Raw genomic sequence first — 20132 nt, 5'->3', positions numbered from 1 at the left:
GGTCATTCCTGTTTTTTTCAACCCAGAACCTGATTGAGTCATGGAATGTAAAACCTTGAATCACAGAGATGTCCTGTATTATCTTTGACAAGATGGTTGATTGTTTTCTTGTCAGTTTATGTAAGACTCAGTTTTCCCACAGAGAAGAATGCTCATCAAGAGGTTAAAAACTTAGAAGGGACAATTTCTAAGATGACAGAAACTGTAATAGAGTTTAAATCAAGTTTTGGTAAAGCTCAGTAGAAGCTTTTAAAAACAACGTCCGATAATATGATATAATGTGTGTATCTTAGCTCTCAGAAATATGTCTGTGAGTGTTATTAAAAAGCTTAAAGTTAAGTTCAGACCTACATGGACCCATCCCTAAAAGATAATTCCCCCAGTTGTATGCTGCCTTGGAACTCTTAAATGATCTGTCACTGTACAGTTTCATAGGGAATAAGCACAGTTTTGTAGCTTTTACTCACAAGGAAAGGTTCTTGTGTAAACTTGAATTAGACAGGTCTGTCTCCATCTCACAGCTGAGCAGTATCTTTGGGAAAGGCTTTCTAAAGGCTGCTGACTCATTTGCATTGGTATTTTTTAAGGAGTACTTTAAAAAGCTGTTTGCCAATGGTAACTTGTGAAGATTCTAACAGCAAACTGTGAAAATCTGAATTATTTCATTAGATGTATTGTCTGTACTACTAAAAGTTGATGATGTGGAATGCTTATTTATTTTATCTGTTTCATTTGAAGGCCATTTAGATATGGTTCGTTTTTTGCTTGAAGCTGGAGCTGATCAAGAGCACAAAACTGATGAAATGCACACGGCGCTGATGGAGGCCTGCATGGTAAATACCTTTGTTTGTGCTGCTCCCTTCTCAGGGAGAGAGGAATGCAAGAGGTGATAAAGTAGAGTGAGCCTTGGATAACAAGCTGTTTGGGGACTGCAAGTGAATTTGTGTGTTGTTATTGTAAAAAAAGTGCTTACTGCAGCTCCCACCAGCTTCTCGGTCTAACTGCTCACAAAGGAAAAATACTCTAATTTTTGGGGGGATGATGTGGTGTTTTAAATGCTCTCTGTGTGAAGTTTAGGGTGACTAATCTGCAGTGCAGTGATGTAGTACAAATCACTAGTTTGGGGTTTTGTTTTGGGTTTTTTTTTTAGTGTGTTTTCCACCTCTGTTTTTATAAATAAGGTCTCTCAGTGTGTCGTGGAATGAGCCTTCCAAAAGTGCACTGAGCTGGATGATTCATGCATTACAATTGTCTGTTCATCACTGCCAGAAGTGTTTTGCATGGAGAGATGACTTGCTCTCTTCTAGGTTTCTGTAAATGAGATTGTGAGGTTTTTCTTTTGACCTACCATTTTATTTTGAAAAATAATGTAGTTCTTAGTTCTCTAGCAACTGTCCATATGATTTCAATGCAGGCATTGAGGAAAAATTTCCCTATCCAAGAGCATCATCTTAATAAAGAGTGTGCTATTGTGTCAAAGCATTTCTGTATAGATCTTGGATGACCTTTTCTCTCTTCTTCAATCTGGGGGGCTTCTTTGAAGAAAGAACAGGGGCCTTGTTTCCATAGGAGGCACAGCAAAAAGAGGGAAACAGATTTTTCTCCCAGTAGCCTGTACTCCTTGCAAGATAGGCTGCAGTGTTCCTCCAGTGTGCTGAGAGCTGGAGGATCAAGTGTTCTTTCAGTGCAGTTGTGAGGTGATGATGCAAGAGACCAAGGTCAGGGTGTAGCTGGGGAGCTGTGTCCAAGTCCTCCATAGTGAGCTGGTAATTGAATCCTTGAATAGCCTTCCCTGCAGGAGAGCCTGGTGCCAGTAAGGAATTTAGAAGGGCAGTGGGTGCATGCTGTCACCTAAAGGAGATTGCACCACAACTGCAGACTAAAGGTTAATCAGCCCCACTGTTCTCTTTAGGTTGGGTTTTTTTTTTGTTTGCTTTTTCTTGGTTTCCTGGTGAAACAATCCAAGGACTGGCTTAATTTGGAGGCTGTGAAACAGCTCACTTGGGAGACAGAGTTGTGAGGTTTGCCTGTATATTTTCAGCTCTTTAGTGTTTCAGACTAGGTGTTCTTACATTACAGAGTGTGTATTGACATTTGAAAGCAGCAGAAAGGAAGATGAGCCTTTGAAGTCCCAACTCCATAACAAGGAATTTGTGTTTTGTTATCATTCAGCTGCACCCTTGCACAAGGGAGCTGTTTCACCAAATTGTTGTGACTGTTCCCAGTCTTCATCTCTTTCCATCTAAGGAATGCAGCAGGTACAGGTTGCTGAGATGTCTGGTCTCTGATCACCAGTTCTTTTGTAAGTGCCTCAGAGTTTGTTTTGGTCAGAACAGTGCCACACTTGGGGTAATGCCTCTAATGAGGTGGCTGTTGGCTTTTAGGTTTCTCAACCTCTGCGAACAACAGCCTGTGTTTAATGTGCACCCCTTATTGCTGTCCATCTCAGGTTACCTACAACCTGCTTCATGGTCAGCTTAAGCTTTCCTCTTTTGCCAGTGTTGTGGCTCTCTACCAAACTACACCTTTGGTCAAATTCAGATTTTAGGTACTTGGTCTATTACAAGTAGCTGAGAGGTTTAACAGTACTTTCTTGAGAAGTTGGCAGATACATCTATGTGCTTTGATTGGTAAGGACTCAGACTGCTCTGACAATCCTAATTCTCTTGCTCTATGACTTCATCCCTGGGCATTTTTCAGTCACCTTTAAGAGTTTTTCCAAGTCCTCTCTCCTCCTGTTACCTGCATTACTGTTACCCACTTCAGTTTCTCTTGCAGGTATCTTTCCCAGGGTCTAGAAGTTGCCAGCTGGGGCTTTTTTGGTTTTTTGTTTGTAGAAGTCATGAATCAACTACTACTACAAATAATAAGAAAATATTTTTTTCTGTTGCTTGTTTTGAGGTTTAGCCATGGAGTGGGTTTATTACTTATGGCTCTTGTTTGCTGTGTCTAGTATGTTGTGTCCCAAAGATTGTGCTGCAAGTTAAGTTTTGTGCCATAATTCTTTTTCCCTCAAGAAATAGAGCTAGATATATGTTGGTCTTTCTTTTTACCTCATGCATTTAAACCTGCTTAGATATAGGTGGAAATCTCAATGTTGATTAGGTCCAAGTATTACCATTAAACTATGATAAATAAAAAAGCCCTGTCTTTGTAGGATCATTTTCAGGCCTGGTGCAATAGTGGTTGCAACACAGCATGAGGTGACTCCAGTTGTGACTCCTGGTTGCCCTTTCTTGCAGGACGGGCACGTGGAGGTGGCACGGCTGCTGTTGGACAGCGGTGCCCAGGTGAACATGCCCGCGGATTCCTTCGAGTCCCCGCTCACTCTGGCTGCCTGTGGCGGGCACGTGGAGCTGGCAGCGCTTCTGATCGAGCGAGGAGCCAACCTGGAGGAGGTCAATGATGAGGGTTACACACCTCTGATGGAAGCTGCCCGGGAAGGCCACGAAGAGATGGTGGCCTTGCTGCTGGCACAAGGTGAGATCCCGTGGCCATGGAAGCTCAGAAGGACACCGTGTGATCCATGTCCTGTGCACATTGCTCTGATACTGCTGTACCCACAGAGCAGAGCTCAAACACCCAAACTGCTGTGGGGGTGATGAGCATTCACCTCCCCAGCCAGTGTCAGTAATGGCTGTTTTGTTTCCCAGGGGCAAATATTAACGCACAGACAGAGGAAACGCAGGAGACAGCCCTGACCCTGGCCTGCTGTGGAGGCTTCTCTGAAGTTGCTGACTTCCTTATTAAGGCAGGAGCTGATATAGAGCTTGGTTGCTCAACACCTTTGATGGAAGCTGCTCAAGAGGGTCATCTTGAACTGGTGAAATACTTGCTGGCAGCAGGTATGTGTTCAGAGCAAGTGATTAAGCCCACAGATACTATGGACTTGATGTGTTTTGTATGATTTGGAGCATCCCTGGGCTTTTGATAGTGGCAGTGTTCTAACAGGAAACAGTATCCTCTGATAGTTTAGCAAGAAGGAAAAAGCATGTTGCACCTCAGTATTGCTTGATACTGGTAACAGAGGAAAGTGCCTCCTGGAGCAGGTGATCCTGTTCCATATCTAGAAAGCATCCACATTCATTAGAAACACTGTTTTCAGCTATCTGCATCTAGGACAGAATTTTAATACAGATGATGCTTGGTTTTGCTTGCTACTCCAGCTTTGACCAAGCCTGGTTATCTGCATTCAGTCTCCCTGAATAACCAGTTCTTTAGGAATGGTGTGCTGGGAAGTAGTGTGCAAGACAGATTCTGGAATGTGCTAAATTTCTGTGATGAATGAGCTTTACTGCTGCATTACACAGTAGTCAAAATTAAATCTTGCTGGAGTTTGGGCTATGCTATGATCAATGATCATCTTTCAGTTTATAAACTTGGTAGAGTCTAAAGTGTTCTGCTTAAAATGATAAAGAAAAAGGAGCTGTATTTGGGATATCTTCCTTGTTGTGGAAGGTGATTTATTTGTATGCTCTAAGAATAAGCATAAAATTGGCTGGATTTGTAATTTTAGAAAGTGAAGCTCCCTGCACATCGAGGGACAGTAACAACTGTGCCACTTGGTGCAGTGACACCAGCATGTGACACCTGTCACCAGCTCCCTTGGAACGCTCACTGCCTGCACTTCACTGCTGATAGTGTAGAAGGTTGATTAAGGACCCTTGTTTTGGCATCAGGGAGTCTCTAATTATACCTCACACCTTAAAAATAAGAAAATGGCTGATCACATTGGCATTTCTTTTTTCTAAGAATAATGTGTTATGTATCAAGAGACATGTAGTTTTCAGAGAGCTGGTGTATATGAAATTAGACAAATAATTTCAAAAAAAGGGTTTTAAAGCAAGTGATTTTAAAGAGCAGGAAAGAAGGGAGATTTGTGGAAGTGTATGGGTTTGTTGTATTAATACTAATTCAGTGATGTGCATTTTGTCTGGTCTCCCTTGGCATACAGCTCTGAGTCAAATGGACAGTTTGCAAAACTGTCTGGATTCCCTTTTACTTGATGTAACAACTGAAATCCTTGCTGTAGAGGGACTGTAAGAATAAGCAAGCACATAAGTTTAACTGCTTGGATTGTCAGTCATGCTTTTTCCAAGCCTTACCCCCTCTCCTTGGAGTGTTTTCACTATGAGAGCAATTTTTGCCATGAGAGCAGTGCTCTTAGACTGCGGAGGCTGTTGGTCAGTAGGATATAGCTGCTGTCAGATATTTTTGTGTTTATCTGATGTGAAATACTTGATAAGGACACATCCAATATGAAAAAACTGTTGTGTTTGTAGGAGCCAATGTTCATGCCACTACAGCAACAGGAGATACAGCTTTGACCTACGCCTGTGAAAATGGACACACAGATGTGGCAGATGTGTTGCTTCAGGCTGGTGCTGATCTGGTAAGGCTTCTCCTGCATTTGTGGGCAAAGTGCTTTGGTTTCAAACTGCAAGGCCAAGCCTGTGTGCTTAGAGAACAGAGTGATGAGCTTAGGAATAAAGATTCGTATATGGCTCTGTAAAGAGGGATGAAAGAAGTTTTTATTAGAGCTGCGTATTCTGTTTGGTCTACAAAATAAAAGTTCTTATGGGTAATCTGCTCTGAATTTAAAATGTTTAGTAGTAGGAACTCCTGCTTCTGTTTGTCAGTGTTGGTCTCTGAACATTTTTAGTCTCTTAACTTGTGCATACTACTACACAAAGCCCCAAACAAAGCAATGTCTTCTAAATGATCAGCATAATCTGATCTCTTTACTTTGTTCTAACTCTTGGATTTAGCACATTGCTTTCCCCATTTTTATTTTCTGTAATGTAAACCAAGTTGTTGGGAGACCCAAAATTGCCTCTTCATCAGCTACAGAGATAGAACATTTGACTTATAATTAGTGAAAACAATTGATACTTTACTCTTCCAAAGGTGTTTAGGAGCCTTATGTCAAGCAGGAAAAATTGTTATTTTGCTTGCCTAGGAGGATTACTCTCCTTTCCCCCCCCCCCCTGCTATGTACTCACTGCTCTGTGTTTTATTTTGCTTGGGGGGTGGGTTGGGGTTTTGTGTTAATATTCTGAAATTTTTGTTCCTTCTAAAAGACTGAGAAAGCCAGGAAAATTTCTCACTGAACCTGCTAAATCAGCATGCTAATGAAGTTGCTTAAATTTCAGTTGTTTATGAAGTTTTCAGGTTTTACTTAGAAATATAAATAAACTAATGCTGTAATTTGGAATAATATTTACAGTATTCTTTGAGACTTTACTTTTTTTAGGGCTTATTAATTCTTCTGGAGTAATGTCAATAATGTTCTGCTTAACTTATTCTTATCAGGGAGGAAAATCATATTTTTGGGGGGGTTATGGGATTTTAGCAGGGTTATTGAATGGGGATGATCTTGGAAAGTTCTCTTCAACCTAGATCATTCTGTAATTATTTTATGAAAAGTGATTCTAGTCCCCATAGAGTTTTGTCAGAATTGGGGGTGACCATTACCACCACATTCAGCACAAACTGGTGTTGTTCTGGTGAGCGCAGACAGAAACTGATGCTTCTCAGGGACTCATCCTCTGGCCTAGATATCAAATATGTCATTCAGTTCAGGAACCAGTGGAGATCTTGAGAGCTCTGCCACATTCATTAAGCAATATGGCTTTGTAAGCACCAGGAGAATTTTAAAAAATGATGGCTGGGATGAACTTTCCTGAGTTAAGGGTTAATTTTTCCTTAAAGCTCTTCAGTGACAAGTAGTGCTAGAAATGAGCAATGTTAGAGTGCTCATCTGTCTGCTGGAGAACTGCTCAATCCTTTCAATTCCATGGATTTGTCTCCCTATAACTAATTGTTCATGAAGTCTGGCATGTTAACAATTCTTCTGTGCTTTTCTGATGCCCTTCTTCAAGGGATCTTTTCCATGTCCTTACAGAGTTAGCCTGTCAAAATCTGTAGCAAAACTAGCTGGCAGGCCTGCACCTTTTCTTGTTAATGTATGCATTTTGAAATCAACTTGCATTTGCCAAATGTATGAATGACTGAATCTGAGGCACATCTGAAGCCTTCAGCCTGTGATCCCATCTGTGCCATAGTTACATTCTAGTTCCCCCATCCCCTCCAGGAGCAGAGACTTCCAGGGTCTTAGCTTGAGCTGCTACCACTGGATCAAATGTAAATTTTACTTGTTTGCAACTTTTATGGGGAAGAATAGCTAGTTTAGATTTTGTGATCTATGTCAGTAAAGGTTTGGAGATTGGAACTCTGAAATACAGATTGATAAAAGCATTTTTTGAAAGCAGAAATATAGTTTAGTAACTTCAGGAAAAAATATCCAGCATTTCAGTAAAACATCTATTTACCAATGTGGCAAGAATTGTTTAATGTCAAAGGTGAAAAGACAATCTTTCCTAGAAGATTTTTTTTCTTTCCTATTTCTTCTTAATGTCTTTCCCAGCAGTTAACCTTCATCTCAAGGACTGTGTAAGGTAAGATGTGGAGGTGCATAAATGTTCCCACAAGAATCAGGTTAGGGACTGTAAATCTCACAATGAGCATTGGTGATATTTAATGAGAGGTGATATCCTGCTTTTAAGCTGCTTACCTTTCAATAAAATAAAAGGACCATTCTGAATGCCTGTTCCCTCTTGATGTAGAGTCACACCTGGATTAAAGGAAATTCTGGTGTCTCTTTTGAAGGCTGCTCTGCTCCTGACAAGGTGGTTGCATCTTTGAATGTTTCAGTGTAGCTGCAGACAAAAGAGAGATATTCTTTTTTGGGCAATGAGATCATCTCAGCTTTTCTCAGCTGGGAAATACTGAAGATAGTTTTAAATTGGGATTTTTTTATCCCAGTTTAACCTGGATCCTCTTGCAGCTGTGCTACACAGGAGTGATGGAATTTACCTTTCTCCTACAAGGTTTATGGGAGCTTTTATGCAGAATTGAAGAGATAGAAGATAACCCATGAGGACAGCTTCATCCTTGTATTTTTCTCATTTTACACTGTCAAGGTCTCCCCAAACCTCTTCAGTACTTGTTAAGATTCCACATCTTGCTTTGCTTGGAAGACTAAAACTGGCTGCCTGGCATCCACGTAATTCTAATTGTAAAAAACCCCAGCATGCCAGACTACCTCTTAATTCTTCTCCTATGACACAATGCTTTTGCAGACATGTTCCTGTCATGGCAGGGATCATTGTTTTGCCTTCAGGTGATAGCATCCCTCACACTAATGTGACTCCTAAATTAAAAACTCCCTTTCCTTGATGTGTGTGACAGACTGTGGGTTTATGCATTGTGGATGAGACACCATTTAAACATCTGCAAAAGCAGCCAGTCTTCTGGAATTTGAATTCACAACTCTGGGGGTTGCTGTGTTGCTGTTACAGTGAGGAATCTGAGGTGCTGTTATGTTTTTCCCTACTGGTTTTTGAACCATCAGGGGAAGGTCAGGGATTTCTGACTCTTTTAGACTTGGCCCTTAGTCTTGTGTAGATAAAGCATGGTAGGACAAGTGAAGCTCATTTTTGTAGTCAACACTTTCTGGTTGTTGCACTCTCTGGATGGTGCAAAATACAATGAAATTCTTTGTTTTGCCAGTAGTGAACAAAAATCCATCTTGTCTGTAACAAAGGTGCTGTGTCTGACCTTTGTGCTCTCTTTGTAGATCTGACTGGCTCATGGTAGGAGTCTGAACTCATGAGAACTTCATTGCTTGGTCTTACCATTGTTCTTGCCTGCCTCATGCCAACAAACCAGTTTTCAGCTGGTGGATCTCATCCAGTTTAAGTTCATGTTCCAGGTTTTCATGACCGGGAACCTTTGTTTGTAGGGCAAGAGCTGTGAGCTCTTCTTTCTCCTTCTGCAGGACAAGCAGGAGGACTTTAAGAGGACAGTTTTGGAGGGCATAGAGCCAGACAGGCATCAGGTGAGGTTGGCCTTTGATGCTTGTAAGCTGCAGCCTCAGGATGCATGCTAAGGACGAGGCATCAATCTCTTCAAAGATTTAGACACTCCCTGTGCAGACTAGATGGGGCTTGTTCTTGTTCTGTATTTTCCCTCCTGCTGGATTTTCTACAACTGGTTTTAAAAAACAATATCCCAACCTTCCCAAATACAAGAGGTTATCTCATTGAGAGGTTATCTCATCTCTTAAATCTCCTCTAAGTTCTTCCATTTTTAGGTGTTTACTTTAAACTAGAGGCCTAGTTGAGTTTTCAGGAAGGTTATTTGGGGCAGGTAGGTTGGTGACTGCTGGAATGAGTTCAGTCTTGAAAATCAGCAATGTTAGGGATTGTAACTTTTTGCAACAAAAGCTTTCTCTAAATCATTTTGTTCAGAATAATAATTAGATTTCTGTTAAATATTCACTGTTGTCATGGATGAGGGAGGCTTGTTAAAGAACTGAAAAGCTGGAGCTTTACTTTGAAAATACAGATTTTCTTATTGAACATTTAAATAACATGCATCATTGAGAAAAAAATCAAAGAACTATCCTAGTGATTAATATAACCATGAATATTTGTGAACCAAGAATTGTATGTGGGGAAAGCCCTTATGTAGCTGATCTTGGCCTTGTCTAAACCAGAGAACTCAAAAGGAAGAATTAAAAAACACCAATCATTGTCATAAGATGCTCCTGATGACTCTGCTCTGCTCTTGGAAGTATTGATTTGTCCAGAAAGGAAATAATTATTGCTGACAGGAATCTCATCTCCTTCTTGAGTCCCAGTGGAAACGGTGCAGACTAAATCCTGCCTGATTTGGGTAGTGCTCTCACTTTCCCCTCCCTTCCTATCTGTTTCCCAAAGCCACAGAAAATTCTCCCAGGGTGTTTTTCTATCCCAGCAGAATTAGCAGGAGGACACATCACCAGGGGTTTAGAGAATGGCTTTCCAGATGTGGCAGAGGTGTTCTCCTTTCTTCCTCTTCCTGATTGTACTAATTCCCACATTCCTCAGGGCTGCAGCAGTGACAGGAGGGGTTGCTGTGGTGAGCCCTAGAGGCAAGGGGATTGTGTTTGGAGACAATTTACTGGGTCTGGATATTGCAAAATAAACATCAGTGTGCACTTCATATAAATAAAAGGGAAAAGCACGTTGTAAAGGTAATGGAGACACTTCGAGACAACTTTCATTTTCTCTGTCCTGATTTTAATTATCTAATGCAGCTGAAAAAGAGATAGATATAGATATATATCCATAGATAGAATCTTTGAAATTCATGTTTATTCTAGGTTAAAAAGACCGGATGTGAGGAGACAAAGGCACTGCACTGTCTCAGCCTCTTATTTTGGCATGTCCTAGATGTCTTCCCTTAAAGCTTGACTTGATGCTGTTTGACAGCCATTATTAGGGCTATAGAGAATGCTGAAGTCAGAATGAATTTAATCTTAAAATAAAACATGTGTTTCTATCTTCCAATGTGAAAAATACCATCAGAATGCCATAAGTTTTGAAGATCTACAGCAGGTGGGCACCCAAATGGTTGTATTTGGCTGGACTGATGGTGTGCTTGGTGCTGCAAGGATTGGAAGTGTGTAGTAGTTGAGGATCAAGTTCTGCCTGCTTGGGGAAGTGACAGTTGGTTAAACTGGGCAGAATCCCTGCACTGCATTTCAATGAGGAACCTCCTGGCGTCCGTGTTGGAGACTTCCAACAGTGAAGTCTGTTAGGAAGGCAGAATGTTGCAAATAATTATTCCTAACTGCCAGTTATCTGCTACATCTCAGTGCAATACAGGATGCTTTTCACTACCTTGAATATAGCTAAGGTGGCCTAAAATAAATTTTGCATCTTGCCATCAGTAAGGATTTCGAGCTGGGTGTTAAATAGTTCAGCAGCAGTGCCCAGGTCCTGCTCAGAGCAGGGTTGTGGTTAGGAATTCTTTGCACCCACAGCTGATGGAACCAGGGGTTTGCTGTGCTTCAGGCACACAGCAGCTTCTGGCTTTTTAGGATCTCTTGGCAGTGGCTGAGGAAGGAAAAACTATGCCAAATACCAGAGTAAGCATCAGGACTTAAGGGCACGCCACTAATTCTTACAATCATAGGGCCACATGTTAACATAATTACCTTTACATGTCCTGCAAATGTTTCTGCCATGCAGACAGTCCAGAAGCAGGTATTTATTGACATCTAAGCAGTCATTGCCCTGCAAGGAGAATCTATTAATTTTTTTTCTTAAAAGTGACATCAGTAGTAAGTCTGTAAGGTTTTCTGTGCCTGTGTGTGCTGGTGTGTTTTACTGCTGAGTGAGCAAAGAAATCAGAGCTCTAATGTGGAATTTAGCCATGTGTTAAAGCAGTGGTGGACAGTAACACAGAGCTCTTGTGAAGGCTGAGGAGCAGAGCAGGGGCAGGAGAGGGGCAATGGAACCTCTTAGAGTGAAGGATGGACTTGGATTGGGGGCCAGTCTCCAACAGAAGATCCAGTCAAGAAGTTTCTTCTTCAAGCGTATGAACAGGAAACTAACTTAACATGCAGCTTGCAACTAGAGCAAGCCATATGTCAAAGGACATATGCAGAGTTTTCAGGAATACAGAAACTATGAAAGAAGGAATTGAGTTGTTCTGTCAAATCTCTTCTTGTCTGACTGTGTTTGCAAGTAGCCATGTCACCCCCTGTCAGTACTAAATGTTAACTTTCACTATCAGGTATACATGGAATTACAAAGTAAAGAGTGAATTTAGAGCTTGGATTCACAGATATCTGATTAAAAACCACACATTTCTATTATTGATCAGACTGAATGTTTTTTAAATAGGATAATATTGAATATAGAGAGCACATGCAAACACTCCCAGGAAGATTATGTTCTCTCCCCTTGTTCTTTGGGAGGGTTGATACCATTGCTCAGCATTCTTTGTGGTATTGATCATGTCTACATAGCAGGCACATTGTCTAGTTCTGTAGCTGCTCTAATACAGTTGTATTCAACCACATCTTTCCAGTATTCAGACTTTTTAAATTAGAAAATTGTTCTTGATGCTCATTCCCTTTTTGTTGGTTTGTGTCATCCTTTTCTCAGCTTTCTGCTTTATTCTCCAATCCTCTTAGAGACTTTTGTGAGCTGCAGTGATTTGTCTCATTTTTATTCCTGGTCCTCTTCAGTATGTTTTTTAAATGTTGTGTGCACTCAAGGCATTATTGCAGTTTTGAGGTCTGGCAGCACATGGCAGCTCTCTGAACTGTGGCATTGCAGTTCATAGTTATTGTGAACTTCCTGATATTGGGTGACATTTGTGTTAAATCTTCCACCTTTTCTGTGGAGGAAGCAAAGTCTTATTCTTCTCATGTTTGTTACACATTTGAGCACTAAAATAAAAAGGGGGTTGTAAGGTTTGATTCCAGTATGGATGTGGTCCTAATCCTTTTTAACAGTGTGATTTAGTATTTGAGGTAACATGAAAATTGACACCAGTCAGTTTACATTTATTACAGGCTGCTTGTGAGAGAGATCTGCTCAGATGGGTAATTCTGGTCCCATCACAAGATACTTCAGAAGCTGAAACAATGGTACAATTTTTGCCCATTTATACATATTTTATTTCTTCTCTAGGAGCACGAATCTGAAGGTGGGAGAACCCCACTCATGAAGGCTGCACGAGCTGGTCACTTATGCACCGTGCAATTCCTTATTAGCAAAGGTAAATGCTAGTTTGCATAACTAATTAAAAACTTTAAATGCCACTTTATAATGCTACATGTTTCTGGCCTGTATTTAAAATTATTCTGGTTATATGTATATGAGCATTTGTCAATCCCCTAAGGGTTTTTTGAATTTCATGTGGTTCATGATAGAATGAATTACAAAATATTTTTCTAGTTACTGTTCTTACTCTGTTATATAGATTAGAGTTGAAGTACAGCAGATATTTTCAGTTTCTTAAAGAAAGGATTTCCTCCTTCAGAAAAGCACATCAAGTACTGTCTGAAACAGTAGCAACTGCACCACATAGTGATTGCTGCTCAGAGAGAACATTTGGAATTGTGCTTCTTACACCATGTGTTCCCTCACTTAACACTTACAAGCCCACTGTTGCTGTTGCAACTGCCTTGTCTTTACAAGGTGAGGAGGAGGATGTGTGGAAGCCAATCAGTTAGTCAAAATCCCTTGTGCTCTTTCCCTAGAAGTGTGTAGGAAGTAATTGGATTACAAGAGTAAAGTTGATCTCTGTTCTACAGAATACTGCACTTGTTGATACTTTCTTTTAGAAAGAATTTCTTTGTGTTTAATTCTAAGCTCTTCTCTTACTAGGTGCCAATGTGAACAGGGCTACAGCCAACAATGATCACACAGTGGTGTCCTTGGCCTGTGCTGGAGGTCACCTGGCCGTGGTTGAGCTTCTCCTGGCTCACGGGGCAGATCCAACTCATCGGCTCAAGGTATTCACTGGCAGCTCTCCTGTCCAGAGGTTCTCAAAGAGCCACCTGGCTGATTTATCAAGTAGTAAATTTAAGTAATAGAATTATTACATGGGGAGCAAAACTCATCTTCTGGCTTTTTGTTTCCAAAATCTCACTTCAGGATGGATCAACAATGCTCATTGAAGCTGCCAAGGGAGGACACACAAATGTTGTTTCTTACCTGCTGGATTACCCAAACAATGTTCTGTCGGTTCCTGCAGCAGACTTGTCCCAGCTCACACCTCCATCTCAGGATCAGTCTCAGGTAAGGCACAAGGAGTCTTTTTTAAACAGCACCATCAGTGTTGGGAAGAAACACTTGCATAGTCATTAATTTCAAAATTAATGTAGACAGTGGAAGAAATTTTAAAAACCCTGCACACATGAGAATGATAGAGAGTGAGAGAATTGGTCACTTCTACTTGCAGAGACCTGAAGAACACATGAGCTTTATTCCCTTTTGCTCCTGGACAGGATAGTCCCAAACCTAGGATTTCAAAAGGATGTTGTTTCTTTCCTGCATTTGCTTGGTATTTTGGTTGAAGAGTTCTAAAGCCTTGTGGTAGTACCCCTCTGTCCAGGTTCAGGACACCTTCACATGGTATTAATGATTCTGTTTGTTGTATAAAAGAAAATAGATTGTGTATATTCAGAATTCTGCAGTCTGAAGAGGCAGCTCCAGGGGAGTTTTAGCTGATTAAAAGCCTAAAGGAGTTCACAGTTTTCCAGCCAACACAGCCTGGGATCTTGCACAGAGTAGCACAGTTAACTTTGACATACTGTCCCCAGTAAAAAAGCAAGGATCAGGTCGTACTAAGAAGTAGCACAGAATACACAGTTTGGGGAGAGTGAGCAGAGTATGCTGCAGTTCTGAGCCTGTGTATTAACCCTTGAAGAGCTGCTCTGGCAGGTGTTTGTACCTGAGTGTGTCTGTGCCTCTGTTTGAAGGTTCCCCGTGTCCCGGTGCATACGCTTGCCATGGTTGTACCTCCCCAGGAGCCTGACAGGACCCCTCAAGAGAACTCCCCACCTCTCCTGGGAGTGGTGAAAGGTCAGTATGCAGCCACTCAGAGAATATATGTGGTTTGGAAATGGATAGACTGGGGATCATTTTATTAGAGCTTATGCATAGTGTAGTCCATTCCATCAGTTCTTGAACACCTCTAATGAATTATAACTTAACCCTATTTTATATAGTTCATAGTTTTTTCCTTATTTTCTTGCATTCTACGGTATAGCAACACTGATTGTTCTAACCTTATTGTGCTTACTCTAATTTATTAGAATTACACTTATTCAATTTTTTTGTGGAAGAAAATGCTTGTGCTAACTGCCCTAGTGCAGACAGATAAAACAGCTAATGTACTCCAGGTGTGGTGTTCACTTTTGAATATTGTACATTGGTCTTCTAGAATAGTTGCAGCTATTATCCATGAACTTGATGCACCAACTTTTTTCTGTTCCATCAGTAGCAATGTAAACATGTTGACACTATAAAGTACCAGTGCAGATCTACTTACAGGAGAGTTTTTGTTTTATTAGTAATAGTTCTCTTGTGAGTAATCCTAACATCAGAGGTTTTGCTTTGAACATGGTCAAACTGATTGGTTAAAACTCCTTGTAGTTATTAAATTGCAATTAGGGAGTTTGTTTCCAGCTGTGGATTCTGTAAGAAAATCTTCACATCTGCTAAATCAGCTCAGAAAGAGAAGCAGATTCTCAAGTGCAAAGTTACAAACTGCAGCTCCTAATGATCTACGGTTTTGGATGGGGATCTTAAGCATTACAGTGTCCAAAGCTCTGTTAGCTAGATCTGCTGAAATCCTTTGTTTGAGGAAGCACCAAGCACTTCCAGAGCAAACAAACAGAAACCCCTTGGGGGCACAAATAAAGAGAGAAAAACATTATGTACCTGCTGGTGTCTGAGTGTGCAGCTGTGCCCCTCTCTATGCATTTGCCATGTGTGTGACCTCTCAGATGCACTTGGTATTTCATTTCCTAGGATGTGCAACACTTGGTATTTTGGATTTCAGAAAAATGAATACCAGACAAATAAAGAGAATATACAACTTCTGGTTCAAATAACCCTCCAAAAAACTGTATACCAGCATGTGGACCCTTCCAGTTCAATGCCTGTTAGCACTGTGGAGTGGGAGTGTTCTGGGAGCATTTTGTGGTGCATGGGAATCAGTAAGGGATTAGTTAATGCTGAGTCAGAAGACTGAACTTAAAAGCTGAAAGTTTCATTTTATTTAGTTCAATTATGAAAAGCAAATAGTTGACTGTAGTTTAGAAACAGCTCTCATTATAAACACCTTATTGCCAAAGTCAGCATATCCTTAGGTGTGTTTTTTACAGTACTGTGATGCTGGGGCTGGCACAGGGAGATCTCATTGTTCACAGGGGTTCAGGGCATGCTTCATGCATGTCAGCAAAACTCATCTGTGCTGTGTTGTAGGAGATGCAGCAATCCCAAACCTGTCATCAGGCTGATGAAGCATTCCAAAAACTGCAAAGCTCTTGTGTCTCTCAGATCTTTAGGGGGAAAATGATATTTTTGTGCTAAACACCGTGTGCTCATGGCAGTGCAGAGTCACTGTGCTGTGCTGAGCTGCCATTTGTGACTTGTTACACACACAGGGCTTTCATTCACCAGACCTTCATCACTCAACTTCTTGGGAGGGGAGGGGCAAAAGAGGGAGTGAGTTGAGGTGTTTGTTATTTCCAAGGCAGCAGAGCAGTCAAATTCTTGCATAACAAAATTGTTTATCTGGGGCAGAACAATTACTTGCCTTCAATCAGAAGTAGCCTCTGAGTTTTTGTATAAACTGAGAACTACTGGGAGGCAGGAGAGCAGTACCTTGCCTCCTTAACCTTAGCACTGTGAGATTCTTTTATAGACCTGTGTGAGTTTTGCAAGAAATGCAATAGTGACACTTTTTCTGAAGAGTTCTTGTCAAATCAAATGTAAAACTTGAGGACATTTAAGTGTTCCTATTACAATTAAGATATGACATGAGATTTTCAAGGGGAATTTTATGGTCTAATTTTGAATTTTATTATTATTCTTCAGTAAAGCATGGAGGCGCATGGAATCATTACCATTTGAATAATTACTTTGGCAAAGGATTTAATATCAGTGTTTAGCAACTGAAAGGAGAAACATTTCAGAGGCGACAGTGGATCTGGAGAGGCTTAGATAAAGGTGACACACCAAGATGATAACTTGAAAAGAAGAAAAATCAGATGAAAAAAGGAGCAGAATTAGTTATGGGATTAACCAGACCTCAGCTCCTCCTTGCTTAGGAAGGATTGTTCTCAGTGCACTCCATTTAGCACGTGTCTGTTGTGTCCCTGTAAAAAGTCCTAGTTCAGCTCCTTTTGCTTCCATGGACAGAGGCAGGAAATCCCTTCCTTGGTGCATTCTGCCCTCTCTGAACAGGGGCAGGATTGCTCAGCAGCAGCTGTGGTGCAGCAGCTCAGCATAAGGAGCTTTTTGGGTACAGAACCCAAATGTGCTGTGTCCACATGCCCAGGGCTGTGTCCAGTGCAGGGCTGTGCTGCAGCTCCTGTGGCCCTGCACCTGCTTCCCTGGGAGAGGGGATGGAGCCCAGCCCAGGGAACAGTCCAAGGGAATGCTGCTGGATTTCTTCAGGAAACCAGCTGCTGATAATCCCCTCTACTTTGTGAATGGCTCCTGCAGAGCCTTGTGCAGGGCTGGAACAGAGTATGCTCTAGATCATCATCAAACATGCTGGGACAGCAAGGGATGCTCAGGGAGCCTGTGGAAAGCAGCAGGGTTGTTTTCTTAGTCAAAATATTTCTACTAATATCAGCTGTTTTTCAATGTGTCAAAGTTCAAAGCAGTCTGATTTTGGAGAAGGAGGTATCAGGTTTTCAGAAATATTTTCTCTCAATGTTTTACTTCATTCTTTGAAATTGTGCTTACAAATGAACTAATTGGCCTAAAGCGAGTGCTTAAAACCTGTCAACATGCTGTCATTAGACTTTTCTAGTGTCATTTTTAAGTGGGCAGTAGCTTGCAGTGGTTCTCATTGGAGGTGCAAGGTTTTTTTAGAATTACACAAAACCAAGTGGACTTATTCAGGTGAAAGCTGCCCACATTTGCCTTTGATCCCTGTGAAGGAGACCAGAGTTCCCCTAAGGTTGAGTGGTACTTTTGGAATCTCTAAGCTTTCTCAGCTAGATATTCAATATATGGTATTTCCTGGATCCTCATGCTGAATCTAACAATCTGATGGTGTGGAGAAGGGAAGAAAAACAAACTCTATGTAACTTCAATAGATAGAAATTCAATACATTTTTAAATTTGCTATCTGACTTCTATGCCTAATATTGAGTTATATATCTCAGCAGAGATCTCATGCATTGTGTGATTTAATAAAAATAGAGCCCAGGTTAACAGTAAAACTAGGAAGTTATAAGATTTTCATGGAGGTAAAAACATTAGTAAGGCAAATTGATATTCCTGCTTTTCCAGCTTTTGCATTCTGATTTTTACCAGATTTTTCTACTGCACAGACCCACCTGCCTGTTCATTGTGCTCCAACATCTTCTATTTAATTCTTGCCATTTCCTTCTGGAAACTTCCTGCCTGGGTCAGCAGCTAGCCCAGGTATCTGGGATGAGTTCCCAAGGGAGATTTCACCAGCCATGCCTCCTGACTTCTGAACTTTACTAATTCTTTCTTTAGAGACTGAAATCCTTTTTTCTGCAAATCCTCAGCAGTGCAGGCAGGTGATTTGACACCCAGACACGTGTAGGTCCCCAGGAGCACAAATGTGTAACAATCTTTTCACAGTGGTTTGTGAAATTCTGCCCCTTTGAAGCTTCAGTCACCTGCTTGCCACCAACTAATTCAATTACATCTCAACAATTTTCCAGTTGCATACCGTGAACCCACCAGAGGAAACTTGGGAAGAAGATTTAAAATTAGAGAGTAACTCAAATTTTTGAATGGCTGAAAATTCAGCTTGGCCTGGTTTCAGCTGTGCAGCCATTGCCTGTTGGATAGCATTGCACCTATTCCCTGCAATTTTCCATAGAAACAGCTGCAGGAGGTATAAAGAGGGATATTATACCTATTATATTATATAAAGAGGGATAAATTACTCCATGGTTCCAGGAGGGATAGTGTGAACATACTCAAACTCATCATTCAGCCTTCTACCAATTAACCTCCTCTTTATAAAGAAAAATTCAGTATGTATGAAAAAGCATGTAGCAGATTCATTTTCTTGGGAAATGCAGGCTTATTTTTTTTTTTCCAAATTAGCAAGATTATGTAATATTGTACTTTGCATTTGTGTGTGTATGGAGCAACTGATTGTTTCTCCAGGTCCTTAGAGATGAGTTTCTTTTTGATACAAATAATAGTTCAACACAGAATTTTCATGAAAATTCAATATTGAGTTTGTTTTATTCATGTTGATGAAGCTGGTGAGTTTTAATTGCAGGCTGCAAATTGAACTCTCAACTTCTGAGTGAAATCAGATTTACAGAAAGAAACCTCAAGTGCAAGCACAACAGACAAGCAATTCTGTTACAGAGCACACAAATGGCATGGTGATTCATACAGATTTCTATAACAGGGTCTCCAGCAGAGAAAATGTATTTGAATGTACAAATGTGTATCACACAACTGAATTTTTTCTTACTGTCATTTTTTTATGCTGGAAAAAATCTTTTTAACTTTACTGTTTGGATTTTGATCCACTTTTTTTCATTTGATAATGACAATAGAAATTAAGGAGCTGTTAACAAATTTTGTCTAATAAAATTAGAATTTTGAGAATAAGCATTTTGTCTAACAAAATATAAAGTCTACTACAACTGAAAGGCATATAAATTAGTTCTTTCCTGGGAGAAGTGGCATCCTGTGGATTATAAATCACAGCTAGAAGAGCAACTTCCTTGAGAATCATAACCACTCGTGAGGAAATACAGTATCAGATTTGTTTGTTGGCAGCAACTGTATAAATACTGAACGTGTTCTAAGCAAATTCAAATTAGAAGAGTTCAATTGCTTGAGAAAGCCACCTGAGGAGTTCTTGCTCACAGTGTTTAGGGACTTTAAATGTTATTTGCAGCCAGAAGCATCAAAACCTGGTCATGGTGTCCTCTCTGCTTTGGGGTGAGGGGGCTCTTGCAACTCAGCTCTGTGGGAGATGATTTTAGTGTATAGGAGCAGTGCAGGAAATTGCCATAGGAAACAGCTGTCACTGCCTGGGGAGAGGTGGGGATCAGAGTGCAGGGGAAGCTGTGTTTGTGTTTGGCAGAGTAGGTCTTACCCTGAGGCATAAATGTTGGTCACAAACCTGGCTGAAGATCTCTCTGTCGGAGTTGTGGTGAAGGCTGTCTTAGACAGGGTAGGAACCAGAACTTGTGGCAATGTGGAAATGCAAATAAAAGAGCAAATGGTGATACTGTTCACAAAATAATTGGGGAATCAGTCCCTCCTTTACTCTGTGGCTTTCCTAGCATGCCCAGAACCACTCTGGGTTTGCTGATCATTTTTTTTCCGTAACCATGGTACTGGATGGCAGGTGGTGAGGCAACATCTGGATTTCAGTCATCTTCAGTCTAAATAACTTAATTTGATATCAAACAAGTCTTCTAAAAGTGATGAAAACAGTGGCTTTAGAGGCCAGATTAACAGTTTAATGTTGCTAGGTGTAATTTTGGTAGTAGGTTGATTGTGTAGATGACTGATGCTGCCCCCAAAAGATAAATG

At 40.8% G+C, this 20132-nt stretch overlaps 1 protein-coding gene across 2 annotated transcripts in view; it reads left to right on the top strand.

The window, feature by feature from the left end:
* The window catches only part of ANKHD1 (ankyrin repeat and KH domain containing 1), a 100811-nt gene that overhangs the window by 41575 nt on the left and 39104 nt on the right, over positions 1–20132 (top strand). For both annotated transcript variants that reach the window (XM_058815070.1, XM_058815069.1), the window contains exons 7-14: positions 739–833; positions 3243–3480; positions 3654–3845; positions 5283–5392; positions 12531–12618; positions 13230–13357; positions 13500–13643; positions 14327–14429. In XM_058815070.1, coding sequence (XP_058671053.1) covers positions 739–833; positions 3243–3480; positions 3654–3845; positions 5283–5392; positions 12531–12618; positions 13230–13357; positions 13500–13643; positions 14327–14429 — 1098 coding nt within the window. The remainder of the gene's footprint in view (positions 1–738; positions 834–3242; positions 3481–3653; positions 3846–5282; positions 5393–12530; positions 12619–13229; positions 13358–13499; positions 13644–14326; positions 14430–20132) is intronic.

This window comes from Ammospiza caudacuta, chromosome 16, assembly GCF_027887145.1.
Source record: "Ammospiza caudacuta isolate bAmmCau1 chromosome 16, bAmmCau1.pri, whole genome shotgun sequence".
Taxonomy (NCBI): Eukaryota; Metazoa; Chordata; class Aves; order Passeriformes; family Passerellidae; genus Ammospiza; species Ammospiza caudacuta.
Note: the sequence above shows the minus strand (reverse complement) of the source record. Positions and strands in the feature narration are given on the sequence as shown.